Raw genomic sequence first — 16,199 nt, 5'->3', positions numbered from 1 at the left:
CTCACCTCCCCCCCCTGCACCTCACCTCCCCCCCTGCACCTCACCTCCCCCCCTGCACCTCACCTCCCCCCCTGCACCTCACTCACTCCCCTGCACCTCATTCACTCCCCTGCACCTCACCTCACTCACTCCCCTGCACCTCACCCAACTCCCCTGCACCTCACCTCCCCTTGCCCCTCACATCACTCTCGCCCCTGCACCTCACCTCACTCCCCTGCACCTCACCTCACTCCCCTGCAATTACCTCTCTCCCCTGCACCTCACACCCCCCTGCACCTCACTCACTCCCCTGCACATCACCTCCCCCCCACTGCACCTCACATCACTCCCCTGCACCTCACCTCACCCCCCCTGCACCTCACCTCACCCCCCCTGAACCTCACTCACTCCCCTGCACCTCACTCACTTCCCTGTACCTAACCTCCCCCCCTGCACCTCACTCCCCTGCACCCCCCACTCCCCTGCACCTCCCCCCACTCCCCTGCACCTACCCTCCCCCCCTACACCTCACTCCCCCCCCCCCCCCTGCACCTCACCTCCCCCCGACCGGCACCTCACCTCCCCCCAATGGCACCTCACGACGGCAGAGCAGGCAGGACTAGCACACTCGTGCAATCCTGAGAGCAGGCTTGAGGAGGAGGAAGGGAGAGCAGCTCCCGGCCGGGAGAGGAGGGGGGAAGAGCGGCTCGCGGGCGGGATAGGAGGGCGAGAGCGGCTCGCGGGCGGGAGAGGCGGGGGGGGAGAGCAGGCTTGGGAGGGAGGACGGGGAAAGCTGCCGTGGGCCGCACAATGAGTGGAGGCGGGCCGCGTGTTGTGCAGGCCTGACCTAGACCCATTCTGACAACACTTTCTCTGCAAAACCCTCCTTGAAACTCATAGCCTAGCAATCTCTGCTTGCTGGCACTCCTGGAAAGGTAAAAACACATTCTTTATTGTCACATAATTTTAAAGAATGCATGTACAGTCACTGGGCTCAAGAGCTGACACTCCCGAACCCCAATACATGGATCAGAGGTAACCAAACGGGCTTTTATTAGTGAGCCTGGTTACCCCCTCACTGTCACAGGGTGCAAGTCAGGTATTGAGGGGAAGGGCATTCCAGAGATGTGGCATTCCGTGACAAAGGTTTAAGGCGGGCTTTAGATACAAGAGGGCTTTAGATACAAAGGGGGTAGAGAGAAGACATACTTGAGCAGAACGCAAGAGTCTAGCTGGAGCATAGCGAGAAATTAGGGCTGAGATGTAAGGAGGAGCAGAAGAATGTAAAGCTTTAAAAGTAAGGAGCATAATTGAATGTGTGATATGGGATTTGATAGGAAACTAAGAGAGGGATTTGAGCAGGGGAGGCACTGAGACAGTGGCGTTCCACTCTTAGGCCATGTCCCCGGTGGTGACGGTGGCACACGCCGCACACCAGTCACTCACCTTGGTAGTGGCAGGCCCCAGTGTCTCCTTCCGTGTCTGCTCACGAGGCACTGTGGCACTTCAGTCAGCAGGGGATACAACATGATTGTGTTCCCGTGCGGCGACGCGGTCACGTGGTGTGCTGGGACCCAATATGAGGGGAGATAGCTTGGGCCAATGGGAGTGCAGCTACTGTTGGCCGATGGCAGAGTAGCAACGTTTATCAACATTTGTTTGAATAGTTAGAGATGTGTGAATTGTAGAATACAAGAATTATTCCATCTGATTTTGGTTAATATGTTGACAGGTCTGAATGAGCGAGTTGAAATTATGTTGTGACGTGTCTGATATTGCACCGTAGAAGTGACTGAATGCTACCTAAAATAAGATTACCCCGTCATGGCCATGCCCCCCCCCCCAACCCCCCGCCTCCGATTGCTCCCTACAGACCGCAGATCGCTGTTTTAATCTGTGCACGCGGCACCAGGCACAAGTGCAGCAGCCTCCACCGGGGACTTAGCCTTATCCTTGGGCAGCAATTAGAAGAGCAATATGGGGCCAGCTAATTGTACGGGATGTCTCCAAGTACCCACACAGTACAAGGGGAAATCTAGTCTGGAAGAGACGATAAATGGCTGCCAACTTTGCTCAATTGCTCATACTCTAAATCCTGGCAATGGAATTTACCATAGGACTCTTTCTGCTCACAGCTAATGAGTGCGTTTTCTGCCTCCTTCCAATTAGCGAGAGGGCATTTCTTTCCTGAATGATACAGTATGAAATCACTTGATCTTTGATTTTCTTAAATCATCAGAATATACACACTGTTGCACAAACTTTTTTTTATTCTTGTGAGAATGAGTGGGCCAGCGCTAACATTACTATCTTTGACGTGGAATAACTTGTTCTATAGATCTGAGGGGCTCATAGCATTGGTCAAGAAACTCTATCTCTCTATTCTTTAGTTTAGACAACAGAACATACATTGTTACCTATTGTATTGTATCTGTTACATTTGGTGCACAGATTAATGCTTTGCAAATCTTAGGTTTCTAAAAATAGCCCTTGATAGCTGGAATTCTATTATTTTTAATACAATAATTGATTGATCATTTTTCGTGTTTTGCTTGTCTTCACAGGAAAAAAAGAAGCAGATTGTTGGAGATTTAAGCGCCAATAAACCTCCACTTTTACAGAAAGATGAGGACCTCCTTGAGAGCGTTTCAGATGCTGCCTCATCTGCTCAAGCTGATAAAACAGAAGAAAAGACTCCCGATAGTTTTATAGAAATTCAGCTTAATGATGAACCAGGTGCACCAGTTGTAAATAAAATGCACGATTTGCCTCCGGCAGCGTCATTGACCGTACCAGAAGAAGCTTCCAAAGTACTCGGTACAGATTTTGAAGGTGAAGATTGTACAAAAGGGCAAGAAATATGTAAGGAACGTTGCACTGACAATCAGGGGCAAGATGCTGCAGGAGCAAAAATGGACGCAAGTGTTGATTCACAGTTTCCTTCAACAAATGTATCAATGGATATGACTGGATGCATTGAAGTGACAATAGGGCCCTTAAAAGAAAAACAGACTGCAGATGTGCAAGCCATTCGACCGGCAGTCCTTACAATGAAAGAACTTGATTCTGTTGAACTTCGGCACCTTGTGGAAGCCAAAGAGCTCCCAAAGATCAAATCCCTGTACCCAGAGTTACCAGCTGAGGTGTTCGATCAGAAAAGAGACGTTGCTACGATCAAGCCTCTGCCACACAACGAAAGGTTGTATCCAGAACTCCCACAGCAGCCCAAGCCAGCTCCCTTCACCAAGGACCAGTTGAAGTTGTTTGAGCCATGTTCGTGGTTAGAGAATGTAGAATCTTTCACGGAGGAGTTTGACAGCATTGCTCACCAGGACAGGCACGATTTCCACGAACTGCTCATGAATTATTGGCGGTGCAGAAAACAGCTATTGTTGGCTGAAGCGAAGCTCCAGATCATGGTGTCTGACTGGAAAAATATTAAAAGCAAGCTATGGGATTTTAAAGAGGAGCACATGACTGTTCAGGTAAGTGAATTTAACTGACATTAAACCATTTTTAATTGTTGGGTGCCTGAGGCACAGGAAATCCATTGATTTGGTTGAGGTCACAAGGAGCTAGCTGGCAATGTGTTTTAAAACATTAAAAAAGAAGACCTTGGAGATGTGCGCTGCGCACGTGGACACAGCCTGATGATGCCGGGTATGTCCTCGCTCGGCGGCTATTTCGCGATCTCTGTTATAACGCGGTCTCATTATGTGGACCCGAGCACCGCGTTATAACTGGGTTCAGCTGTAACTAACTAATACGTGTCCTGAGATACTTGCGTCCGAAAGTTCCCTTGCAATGGAAATAAAATGGAGGTGTAAATTTCCAGTGACAGCAGGCAAATAGGGAGCCACAATGTCATTCGTTGTAGCTTCCTATTTGTCAGAGTATCGCAGAAGGTTTTAAGAACCAGGAAGTTAGAGGCAATACCTGTGGAGGTCTGTTTCTCGGGAAGCAGGGGTCTCCGGAGCCGAGAGTAATGTTGTCCAGCTCTGTGACACCCTGCTTCATAACCATACACAAAGAAACGCTCTTAACAAGAATATATACTAAAAACTCAATGTTAACCCCGGGCGGGAGTGGCCCCTTTTGGCAAATTGGCCTGCAATAACAGTGTCGTCAGATTGAAATGAGCGATAAAATCAGTTAATTAGGGGACTTGTGTCTTTGCTACTTTTATTGTAAACAGGCAGCCTACTGAAAACTCTGCAATTCAAAACGGAATATTATAAAGGTGTGCTCAAGGTACTAAAATGAATAAATGTTTGGGGGAAAGCCTAAATATAGGGGGTGCTTCAAATCCTAAATAATGACTACAAAAAAACCCGAAGAACAGGAGCACTAACCCGCCCCCTCCAAACCACCCAATGAGGAATCCACCACAAATTAATTACAAAGTGAGAATATTTAAGTAATAATCCCCAAAGAACAGGGCATTACTGGCCAATAATAAAGAAGAGTTGAAGGCCCGAGGCGAAGCCGAGGGACTTTAACTCAGCCAGGGCATTATTGACCAGTTCCTCTGGGATTATTACTATTATAGGCTAAATGTATGCTTATTTATTTTATTTCATTTTTTTTAAATTTTTCATAAAAAAGATACAGGCGGTCCTCGGTTATCCGACGCAATGCGTTACTCAAAATGGCGTCGGATAGCGAAGCGTCGTAAAGCGAAACCCGTTTTCCCATAGGAACACTGTTTAAACCTGAAGGCATTTTTAATGCTATACTACACAGAAAATGTTACTCAAGCAATAAGATATGCAGCACACACATAGATTATGATGGAAACATTATATTTATTGATTCCAGAACTGTAAAATAAAACTATAAAAATAAAACTATGCTGTGTTCTGTACAGAAATGTACATGAGCAACAAAAAAAACAAAACACCAATTATTGGAGGAAGATGATTGGGGCGGGGGGGATCTTCAACAGACAACGGACTTTTTGGAGGTGATGTAGGTGGAGTTGAAGGTTTCGGCCTCTTGAAGAATCTCTTCATTGAAGTCTGGACAGATCCTTTCCTTTTCTACGTGTAGATCTCTCTATAGCAGCTGATTTGGTTAGACACCCCACGACTGACTGTTGAACTACGTTCAATGTTAGGGTCATTGTCCTCAAATATGGCCAGTGTTCTATCAATGTGCTTGAATGCCGCAGCCAACATTTTGGTTGACAATGATTTACGTGGCTGTGCCACATCAGCAGATTGGTGGGCCTCCTCTTCAGCAATTTTTTGCTCTTCTAATTGCATGAGGTCTTCATTGCTCAACTCGTTAGAATGTGAGGCGAGCAACTCCTCAATATCCTCGGTTTCCACCTCCAAGTTGAGATCTCTGGCCAGTTGCACAACAGTTTCTGTAACTTCTGCAACAGTCTCTGTAAGGCCTTGGACATCAGACACAAAATCAGGGCACAAATTACGCCAAACTCCATTTAAATTGGATTGTTTCACCTCATTCCATGCCTCTCCGATGTTTCTTACTGCATGGAGAATGTTGTAACCCTTCCAAAATTCTTTTAAGGTTGGACCACCTTCCACATCAGTTGCTCTAATGGCCTGGGCAAATGTTCGCCTAAGATAGTAGGCCTTGAAGGAAGCGATAAGCCCCTGGTCCATCGGCTGTATCAATGAGGTGATGTTGGGGGGCATGAACACCACCATGACGTTTGGATGATGGTCATCCAGGTACACGGGATGGCCAGGAGCATTGTCCAGGAGCAGCAATGCTTTAAAATCGAGGTTCTGGTTCAGGCAATATAATTGCACAGCTGGAATAAATTGATGCTGGAACCAGTCCTCAAAAAGGCTCCCTGTTACCCATGCCTTATGGTTGGACTTCCAAATCACTGGAAGTGTGCTCTTTGCATAACCCTTGAATGCCCTAGGGTTTTCTGCATGATAAACAAGCAAAGGTTTTAGCTTGAAATCACCTGCAGCACTAGATCCAACCAGAAGAGTCAGCCTGTCCTGTGCAACTTTAAACCCAGGCATAGATTTTTCCTCTTTTGCAATGTAGCTTCTATTGGGCATTTTCTTCCAGTAGAGCCCAGTCTCATCAACATTGAACACTTGACGTGCGCAATAGCCACCGTCCTCTATAATTTTGGCCAATGTAACAGGGAAGGTTTTAGCTGCCTCCTCATCAGCACTAGCAGCTTTACCGGTCACTTTAATGTTATGCAAGTTTGCCCTCTCTTTAAACCGCATAAACCAGCCCTTACTTGCAGTGAAAGTTTCCTCAGTGGTCCCTTCTCCATGCTGTTGCTTAATGTCCTCATACAGACTCAAAGCCTTGGCCTGAATTAAGGCTAAACTAATAGGCACATGACGCTGGGATTGATCTTCTAGCCATATGATGAGGAGTTTTTCTACCTCGGCAATATGCCCAGCACGTTGCCTTATTGTTGTACCTTGCATAGGTGCTGAGCACTTGATCTGTTCCAAGATTCTTGCCTTGTCTTTGATTATTGTCACAATAGTTGTGCGAGGTATATCCAAAGCATGTCCAATTTCTGTGTTTGTCTCTCCTTTCTCAGAGCGCTTTATTATGTTTTGTTTGGTCTCCAAAGTAATAGATTTTCTATTCCTTTTTGGAGTAACAGCACTTTGCTTTGATCAGCCATGGTGTAGGGCCTAAAATACACCACCAAACCTTCACACAGACTGTTCAGAATGATTTCCCTAGCCTGCAGCCTTCTGATTGGACATTTGTTGCAATTTGTTAAAGCGTCGTAAGAGCGTCGGATAAGCCGTTCGGGCGTCGTAAAACGGGCCATAGGGATGCATTGACTAGCGTCGGATAAGCTGTTCGTCGTAAAACGAGGACTGCCTGTACACTTTTGTAGTCATTGATTTTTATCAGCATGATCGTCTACATTCTTTTGCTTTTACTGCAATTTTATTAAAAGGAAATTGTACATACCCATTGCCCCACCTCTATACACACAAACACACTGCAGTCCCCCCTACACACTGCAGCCCCCCCTCCTCTACACCCACAAAACACACTTCAGCCCTCACACAACACCACACACAGCAGACCCACTCGACACTCACAAACACACTGCAGCCCCATGTAAACCCACAAAACTGTAGACACACACACCAAAACACTCTGCAGCCCTCCTCCTACACACACACACACACACACACACACACACACACACACACACACACACACACACACACACACACACACACACACACACACACACACACACACACACACACACACACTCTGCAGCTCCCCTCTACACCCACAAAACACACTGCAGACAGACACCAACAAAACAGACTCTGCCACCTCTACATCCACAAAACACACACCAACAGCCCCCTCTCTACACCCCCTGCAGCCCCCCTGTAAATCCACACACTGCAGACACACCAACAAAACACCATGCACCCCTCCTCCACCCACAAAACACACACAGCAGACACACACAGAGCAGCAAAACAGAATCTGCTGGCCACTCTACACCCACAAAACGCACACCAATAAAAGATATATATATATATATATATATATATATACATACACACACACACACACACACACACACACACACACACACACACACACACACACACACACACACACACACACACACACACACACACACACACACACCAAAGTAGATGTATTCAAGACAAATACATAGGCACTGCATCCAACGTTTCGGTCATCATACAGTGACCTTCCTCAGGGACGTGCAGTGTGTGAATGCTAGTGTATACCCTTATATACCCACATCAATTACACCAAAGTGATAAATAATCATGCTCACCGGTGTTTAAAAGCAAAAAAAACGCCAAACTCTTGTATTACTAGCTGCTGTGGACCGCAGCCCTATGCTGGAACGCACCACCATCTTAATCAGGAAGTAAGAAACAGTGCTGGTGTACTATGGGTGCCCACAGGGCTCATTCGATCCTGACAGGGTCTACTGAGCATGTGCAACACGAGTGCTATGTAATACAATAGGAAAGCCTCTATGTTGATGAATAAACAGTTCAAAGCTATCTAACAACCCAAAAACATGTTGCTATATCTATGCAAACATCCATGGGGTTAGCACAGCAGTCCTGGCACCTCAATTCAACTATAGCTGGTCGTGTGCACCTTAAAGGGCCAGTGTAATCACAAATGTGATACACTGCTGCCCAATATATACTGCACATGTGCACAGCACAATATGAAACCTGTGGACGAAGTCCAATATTGGCTCACAGTATACCACACCATCTACTGTTTAGAAATTCCTTTATGCAAATGTAACGGGTATTCCACCCCACCCAATCTCATATATAGTGTGGGTGAGTAGAACATGTAGTGTTACCGGTGTGGTGCGTATACCTGCAGGCTCACAGGAGGTCTGAGCCTCCGCTAATGAGAGCCTGGGGTGAATCCTCTGGAACGTTTCTTGGTTCAGCGCCTCCACCTATGTAGGATTCTAGGAAAGTGTAGAATGACCCTACATAGGAACCCAATCAGAAACCACACACACAGTGATTTATATTATAACTAATGACTTTACTACAAAGAATAATAATAACCTGTGTCCCTCTCACGAGGGGACACTGACAGTGACGTCTCGCAGGACGATTCCCCGACACCAGGTGATCCCACCCAGTGTCCCAAGAACCCCACCCAATGTCCCGTACTCCTACAGAGATAGTCACTGGGTGACTGCGCAGTCACTAAGTTATCTATTAGGCCTGTTGGTGCACATGTGTAGAAATACCTTCCGAACACTCCGATGCTCGGGCCCGCAACACTCTTCTAAAAGGGTCCGTCGACGAGGACTCCTCCAACCGAACTCCTGCAGACAGTAACACAGTCTCTGTGGACCCCAACGTGGGTCCAACCGCTTTCCGGGAACAGCAACGTGACACCCCTGCACTATAGGCCGTCCCTATAGCACAGCATCCTTAAGTGGCTTAAGGGTCAATCTCCTAGGGCATTCGGGGTTGCCTATCCTATATAGGTAGGTCTTGTACTCACCCTACTCATAATACGGGCCCTGGGCCATGGATCCCCGGACTGGTTACCGCTATGAACCCCCCCAGTTGCCTCGTACTACGCGCAACGCCGCCCTGGGCAATGGCTCCCCGGATTGGTTACCGCTATGAACCCCCCCAGCGCCTCGCCACTCGCAACACGGACCCTGGGCTATGGCTCCCCGGACTGGTTACCGCTATGAACCCCCCAGCTGTCTCGTGCCACTAAGTCACCTAAACGCCTGCCGCAACGCTCTGCAGACTAACCTCAGCCCCCTTTATCCCTGACTATTCCCCAGCTCTGACTACCATGAGTGACAGGGTCCCTCTCTGAGACTATCCCTGGCAACACTCACTAACCTGGGGTGATACAGGGTTAACTAGGGCCTTAGTGCAGTGAGTCTCCGGCTCCTGCACCCTACCTCCTTCCTTCCTTGGGCTCCTGACTCTGACTGCCCGTAGCTCCAGCCCGCCAAATGTATCCACTTGCTTCTTAGAGATCCTGCAGCCCTATTGGCTCCTATGAAGCACCTGGTGTGCTTGGCCCTAAGCCTCATGGGAGTTGTAGTCCCGTGGAGGCTGTACTTACTACTTACATTGGGGCCGCGTGCGCGTCGTCCCTGCGCCTACACTAACCCCTAATGGCCGCCGCAATCTCTCCCTACCTCTCGCGCGACTCTCCTGGCTAGTTCCTACACTCGCGCGATCACTGCGCATGCGCGAGTGGTGGAGTAATGGCGGCGCCCTGCTCTGCGGCCGCCGGGACCTTAGATATGCGATCGCGGCCTTAGCAACGGCCCGATCGCGTCCCCGGCAACCGGCCGCAGGCAGGAGAAACCGCTCTGCTCCCTGCTCCAGCCCCCACCCTTGGAAGCAGCCGTCGGGTTTTTCAGTACCCGCGATCGAGCTGCGCCAGGGAAGGGGGGTCTCCAGGGAGAAAAAGGTGACCTGGCTACACTCTCCCCCTGGTGAAACACCCAACGCCCTCGCTTGGGGAACGACATCACATGGCACAATTTTACACAGTGAAAAATGGCATGGCATAACCCGTACACTTAACAGATCGGCTGCAACATCCATGAAACCTGACACATCACACCCATTATTACCCGAGGCCAGCTGAGTATCAGCTGCTTGCTGAGACCATTTGTGGGGTGCCCCTAACTGATCAGATGGGGGTACCTCACTTTTGCGTCCGTGAGCCTCCCCGGGGTGAATCTCTCGGAGAGCACACCCTAAAGCGACAGCTACTGGCTCTTCGCTACTTCCTCCCCCTGGTGGAAGGAGTAGCACAGTGTCTCTGAAGCAGACCTTTACCCGGTCATCCGCGGCAGGGATGCGGTAGACCAGGAGGCCAGGACCTTTCCCGCCGTCCACTACTTGGCGAATGGCACGCTCCTTTTTGGGCTTAAAGGAGGCCAGTCTCCCTGGATCTCCCTTTACACAGTCCTTGTCCCTATAGTTTTGCGAGGCTTCCACTGAGAAGCGAGCACTGGACAATGTCTCGGTTTCACCTGGCAGGGGGGAAAAAGTAGACACCTTACCCCTGCGGTGATTTACGGTGGCCAACAGGTCCTCGGGGACGCTGTCAGTTCCCACCTTGGTGGTATCGGGACCTGCCCCCGGCACTTCTGGGGCAGTCCACTTACGCGCTGAAAACTCGGGAGCGTTGGATCCCAGTCCTGGGACCACTTGCGTCGGAGCACACGGGCTCACACTCCGCTCAGGAACCGTAGCTTTGGCCTTTTTCACGGCCACCTCCATCGGAGTCGGTGGGGAACAAGGGGGTTCCTTACCACTCGGCTGGCTGACGATGGGCTTCTCCTCTTCCGGAAGGATCGGCTGTAGACACTGGTCCACTCTCTTCTCTGGACAGCTACCTTCTAATGAGGACACCTCCACCAGGACGCGATGCAGAGGGGAGCCCTTCGCCCGGGCGACCAGACTTAAGGAGCCATCGTGCTCCGCGGTCACCTGGAGGCTCACCCCCGACACCCCTGGGGCAGTCGACTCACCCTGGTCGTCTGTAGGTACTGGTCCCACGCCTAGGACCGATGGTACCTCTGTAGTAGGTCGGACTGACCATTGTAGGGCACACGGGCCCACAGCAGGGTCCGCAACATCGGGATACACCTTTTCCAGGGTACATGGACCCACAGCAGACTCTGTATCCTCGGCATCACCGCTGGGGTGGTTCGCCGGTAGGCGCATCGCCACCGATGGGACTTCAACCTCTTCACTGGACACTTCTGCATGCTGGGGCACAATAGACTTCAGTAACCGCACACCGCAACATTCACAGTAGGACCACCATGTCAATGTCTCTCTAGAACAGCCGCACGTGGGGCTAAAACACTGTATGCCCATTTCTCCTTCCACCTCGACTGTCCTGAAGTCGAGGGGTCCTTGAGCCACGTTGGCTCCCTGAGCGTGGGCTTCTTGCAGGCAGGAGCATATGAAGAGAAGAGAATCTACTCCTGGCGCGCGCCAGGCCACATACACACAAGGGTGTATCCCTTGACAGTCTATCTCGGTTTCCTGCTCAGAAAGAAAATATTCCATGTCTACGACAATGCCTTCCTCCTCCTCCTGGTGAACAGACGGGTCTAATGGCTGTTCACTGTGCTCACTCCCCCTGGTGGAATTTAAAGGAGGGGTGTGCTCTATCACTGAGTGGCTCTGGCTCTGCACTGAGTCACTCACATTACGGGGGCGGGGCTCTGGTTTTCCCGCCAATCCCGGATGGTTTTCTGCAAAATCATTCTGCGCCTTGGGAGCGGTATCACGTGCACGCATCTCACTTGGAGGAAGTTGCCATGGCGCGGGGTCAGCGTATACTAAAGGGTAACCCTCAGGGGGACACCCGGGCATAAATAACATGGACGGTGACTCGGACGGGCATATATCCCTTGAGGATGACACAACAAAAAGCCGCGATCTCCACGGGGACGTGGAAGCTGGCTCTAAGTCTATAAGAAGAGCGTGCTGCCATCCAGGGATTTTGCGCATATGCTCATAGATCTCATCTTCAGATATATTGGCGGGAACGCCTTCTAAGGCCACCACACGGCGGGGACTAAGATTATTTATCCTCAAGGCCCAGGCGAGGACCTCGTGTCCGGACTTGACAATCATGGTGGACAAAAAAAAATAGGACTTGGACAATTTGAAAAAAATGGAACAGGGCACCCCAGGTCTCTCTCAGCAGCGCCTCCAAATGTAACGGGTATTCCACCCCACCCAATCTCATATATAGTGTGGGTGAGTAGAACATGTAGTGTTACCGGTGTGGTGCGTATACCTGCAGGCTCACAGGAGGTCTGAGCCTCCGCTAATGAGAGCCTGGGGTGAATCCTCTGGAACGTTTCTTGGTTCAGCACCTCCACCTATGTAGGATTCTAGGAAAGTGTAGAATGACCCTACATAGGAACCCAATCAGAAACCACACACACAGTGATTTATATTATAACTAATGACTTTACTACAAAGAATAATAATAACCTGTGTCCCTCTCACGAGGGGACACTGACAGTGACGTCTCGCAGGACGATTCCCCGACACCAGGTGATCCCACCCAGTGTCCCAAGAACCCCACCCAATGTCCCGTACTCCTACAGAGATAGTCACTGGGTGACTGCGCAGTCACTAAGTTATCTATTAGGCCTGTTGGTGCACATGTGTAGAAATACCTTCCGAACACTCCGATGCTCGGGCCCGCAACACTCTTCTAAAAGGGTCCGTCGACGAGGACTCCTCCAACCGAACTCCTGCAGACAGTAACACAGTCTCTGTGGACCCCAACGTGGGTCCAACCGCTTTCCAGGAACAGCAACGTGACACCCCTGCACTATAGGCCGTCCCTATAGCACAGCATCCTTAAGTGGCTTAAGGGTCAATCTCCTAGGGCATTCGGGGTTGCCTATCCTATATAGGTAGGTCTTGTACCCACCCTACTCATAATACGGGCCCTGGGCCATGGATCCCCGGACTGGTTACAGCTATGAACCCCCCCAGTTGCCTCTTACTACGCGCAACGCCGCCCTGGGCAATGGCTCCCCGGATTGGTTACCGCTATGAACCCCCCAGCGCCTCGCCACTCGCAACACGGACCCTGGGCTATGGCTCCCCGGACTGGTTACCGCTATGAACCCCCCAGCTGTCTCGTGCCACTAAGTCACCTAAACGCCTGCCGCAACGCTCTGCAGACTAACCTCAGCCCCCTTTATCCCTGACTATTCCCCAGCTCTGACTACCATGAGTGACAGGGTCCCTCTCTGAGACTATCCCTGGCAACACTCACTAACCTGGGGTGATACAGGGTTAACTAGGGCCTTAGGGCAGTGAGTCTCCGGCTCCTGCACCCTACCTCCTTCCTTCCTTGGGCTCCTGACTCTGACTGCCCGTAGCTCCAGCCCGCCAAATGTATCCACTTGCTTCTTAGAGATCCTGCAGCCCTATTGGCTCCTATGAAGCACCTGGTGTGCTTGACCCTAAGCCTCATGGGAGTTGTAGTCCCGTGGAGGCTGTACTTACATTGGGGCCGCGTGCGCGTCGTCCCTGCGCCTACACTAACCCCTAATGGCCGCCGCAATCTCTCCCTACCTCTCGCGCGACTCTCCTGGCTAGTTCCTACACTCGCGCGATCACTGCGCATGCGCAAGTGGTGGAGTAATGGCGGCGCCCTGCTCTGCGGCCGCCGGGACCTTAGAGATGCGATCGCGGCCTTAGCAACGGCCCGATCGCGTCCCCGGCAACCGGCCGCAGGCAGGAGAAACCGCTCTGCTCCCTGCTCCAGCCCCCACCCTTGGAAGCAGCCGTCGGGTTTTTCAGTACCCGCGATCGAGCTGCGCTAGGGAAGGGGGGTCTCCAGGGAGAAAAAGGTGACCTGGCTACACAAAAAAGCATTTATATTGAACTAAAGGGCCACAAGACACACAGCAGAAGTATACATAAACACACCATTTACTATAATGTAAGGCATTAATGAGTTATAATGTTGCCATGGCTTCACCTATATGAAATAAGCAAGTACATGGATATTGATTATATTAAATATAATAAATATAATAAAACTGATTGCATATAACACAAGATTATATAGAGATTGATAGTATGCACTTTAGCTATAGTGCATAGAGGAAACGCTTGTAAGTCTATAATAAATATATATACACATATAGCACAATACGTTTCATTAATTACATAAAATTAACTTGCACAAACTCTATATCTCTCATGTATAACGCAAAGAAAAATCAACATATTATATTGATGAACAAAGCCCATTAAACATGCCACCAAACAATATAAGTGCGTGTGTAAACAAAAAACCACGTGAATAAAAAGTGAACATAAAGTATCCCAAAACAGAAGGAATCTGTCTGCAATAAAATATAATCATCACAAAAAGCACCCCAAATGCAATTCTTCATTAAGGCCAAATGGAGCCATAGTCCGAAGTTCAAAAATGTGTCTAGCCTCACTTTGTAATAAGAGTCTATTTCTGTCCCCCCCCTCGACTGGGCACTGGGATTTGCAAAATGGGCATACATCTGAAGGTTGCCAATGAGTGTTTTTGATCTCTAAAGTGCTTGGCAACCGGAAGGCATTTGAGCTCCTGGTCATTTGCATCTGATGACAGTGCTTTGCGTATAGTTGACCTGTGAATGGCAATACGTTCCTTTAACATTCCAGCTGTTTTTCCAATATAGACCAACCCACAAGGGCATTTGATCAAGTATATTACAAACTTGGATTCACAGTTAAGGAATTGTTGTATTTTAATCTTCACCCCACTATGTGGATGACAATATGTTGATCCAACCTGCATGTATTGACAGTTTGTACAACCTTTACATTTGTAAGAGCCTGGTTTGAGAGTTAGCCATGTATTGCTTTTGGCATATTTTTCAACTGGATCGGATTGAGTAATCATGTCTCCAATTGAGGGTTGTCCTATCTTATCATCTTGTGCGAGGACATGCCAGTTCCGCTTCACACTGCGTTGGATTTGTGTAGAAGCCGTACTAAATGTACTGATCACATTGAATCTGGCCTTTTGTTCCACCTTTTGATAACTGCTTCCCAGGGATTTCTCATCCAGTATGTTAACTCTGTCCAGTGCATACTTTACATCTGCAGGGCTGTACCCCCTCTCGAGAAAACGATTTGCCATTGACATCAAGGCTCCCTCCAATAGACTTGGATCACTCGTAATACGTTTCACCCTTAGTAGTTGGGAATAGGGTAAACCTTTTTTGAGAGGAACCGGATGGTGACTTGTTGCGTGGAGTATGGTGTTCTTGTCTGTTGCCTTCTGATAAAGACGCGTAGCCAATCTATCGCCACTCTTGTACACCATTGTGTCTAGGAATGATATTTCCAGATCACTGTAACACATAGTGAATCTTATTTTGGATGGGATATGATTCAGATGTTCCAAAAAGATGTTTAATTCAGTATGGTTCCCACTCCATAAGATAAAAATGTCGTTGATGTAGCGTAAATACATTTGTATGTGCTGTGCATATGGGGCATCATGTAAAATATGGGTTTGCTCATAAATGTCCATATATAAATTGGCATATGAAGGTGCCATGTTAGAGCACATGGCTGTCCCACTCAATTGCAAATAGTATGTCCTCTCAAATCTGATTTTTTTTTTGTTTAGAATGATTTCTACAAGAAGTAGAAGGAACTCTGATGGTGGTCCACCTGGTGTAATCCTATTCGTCAATTTGCTCCGGATGGCATCCAAACCCTCACAATGTGGGATGTTTGTATATAGGCTCGTTATATCAAGCGTAACCAATATACTGTTAGATGGATCAAACGTCAATGTATTGATACGCGCCATGAAGTCTGTTGTATCCTTGACGTATGTGGGCATACATGTAACCAACGGCTGCAGGGGGAAATCCACATATTGGGACAGTGGATGGCATAATGAAGATCTAGCAGAGATTATTGGTCTGCCCGGTGGATTGGTGACAGACTTGTGTATTTTTGGGATGATATATAAAACTGGCATTTTTGGATGCTGTTGGGTGAGAAATTTACCAGTATCCTCTGAAATCCACCCATATATATATACACACACACACACCAATAAAACACTTTGCTGGCCCCCATTACACCCACAAAACACACAGCAGACACACAAACGTTTCCCCTCTCTCCTGTGCAGAGCTCTCTGCAGGCAGGGTG

General features: G+C 48.9%; 1 protein-coding gene across 6 annotated transcripts in view; it reads left to right on the top strand.

Moving 5' to 3' along the window:
* EPG5 (ectopic P-granules 5 autophagy tethering factor) overlaps window positions 1-16,199 on the top strand; it is a 133,624-nt gene that overhangs the window by 19,776 nt on the left and 97,649 nt on the right. For all 6 annotated transcript variants that reach the window (XR_012799090.1, XM_075585457.1, XM_075585447.1 and 3 more), the window contains exon 2: window positions 2,544-3,464. Coding sequence is in view for 5 of the 6 variants with exons in the window: in XM_075585457.1 (XP_075441572.1) it covers window positions 2,544-3,464 (921 nt within the window). In the remaining variant the exon portion in view is untranslated. The remainder of the gene's footprint in view (window positions 1-2,543; window positions 3,465-16,199) is intronic.

The sequence above is a fragment of the Ascaphus truei genome, chromosome 1 (assembly GCF_040206685.1).
Source record: "Ascaphus truei isolate aAscTru1 chromosome 1, aAscTru1.hap1, whole genome shotgun sequence".
NCBI lineage: Eukaryota > Metazoa > Chordata > Amphibia > Anura > Ascaphidae > Ascaphus > Ascaphus truei.
This window is presented reverse-complemented; position numbering and strand designations above follow the sequence as displayed.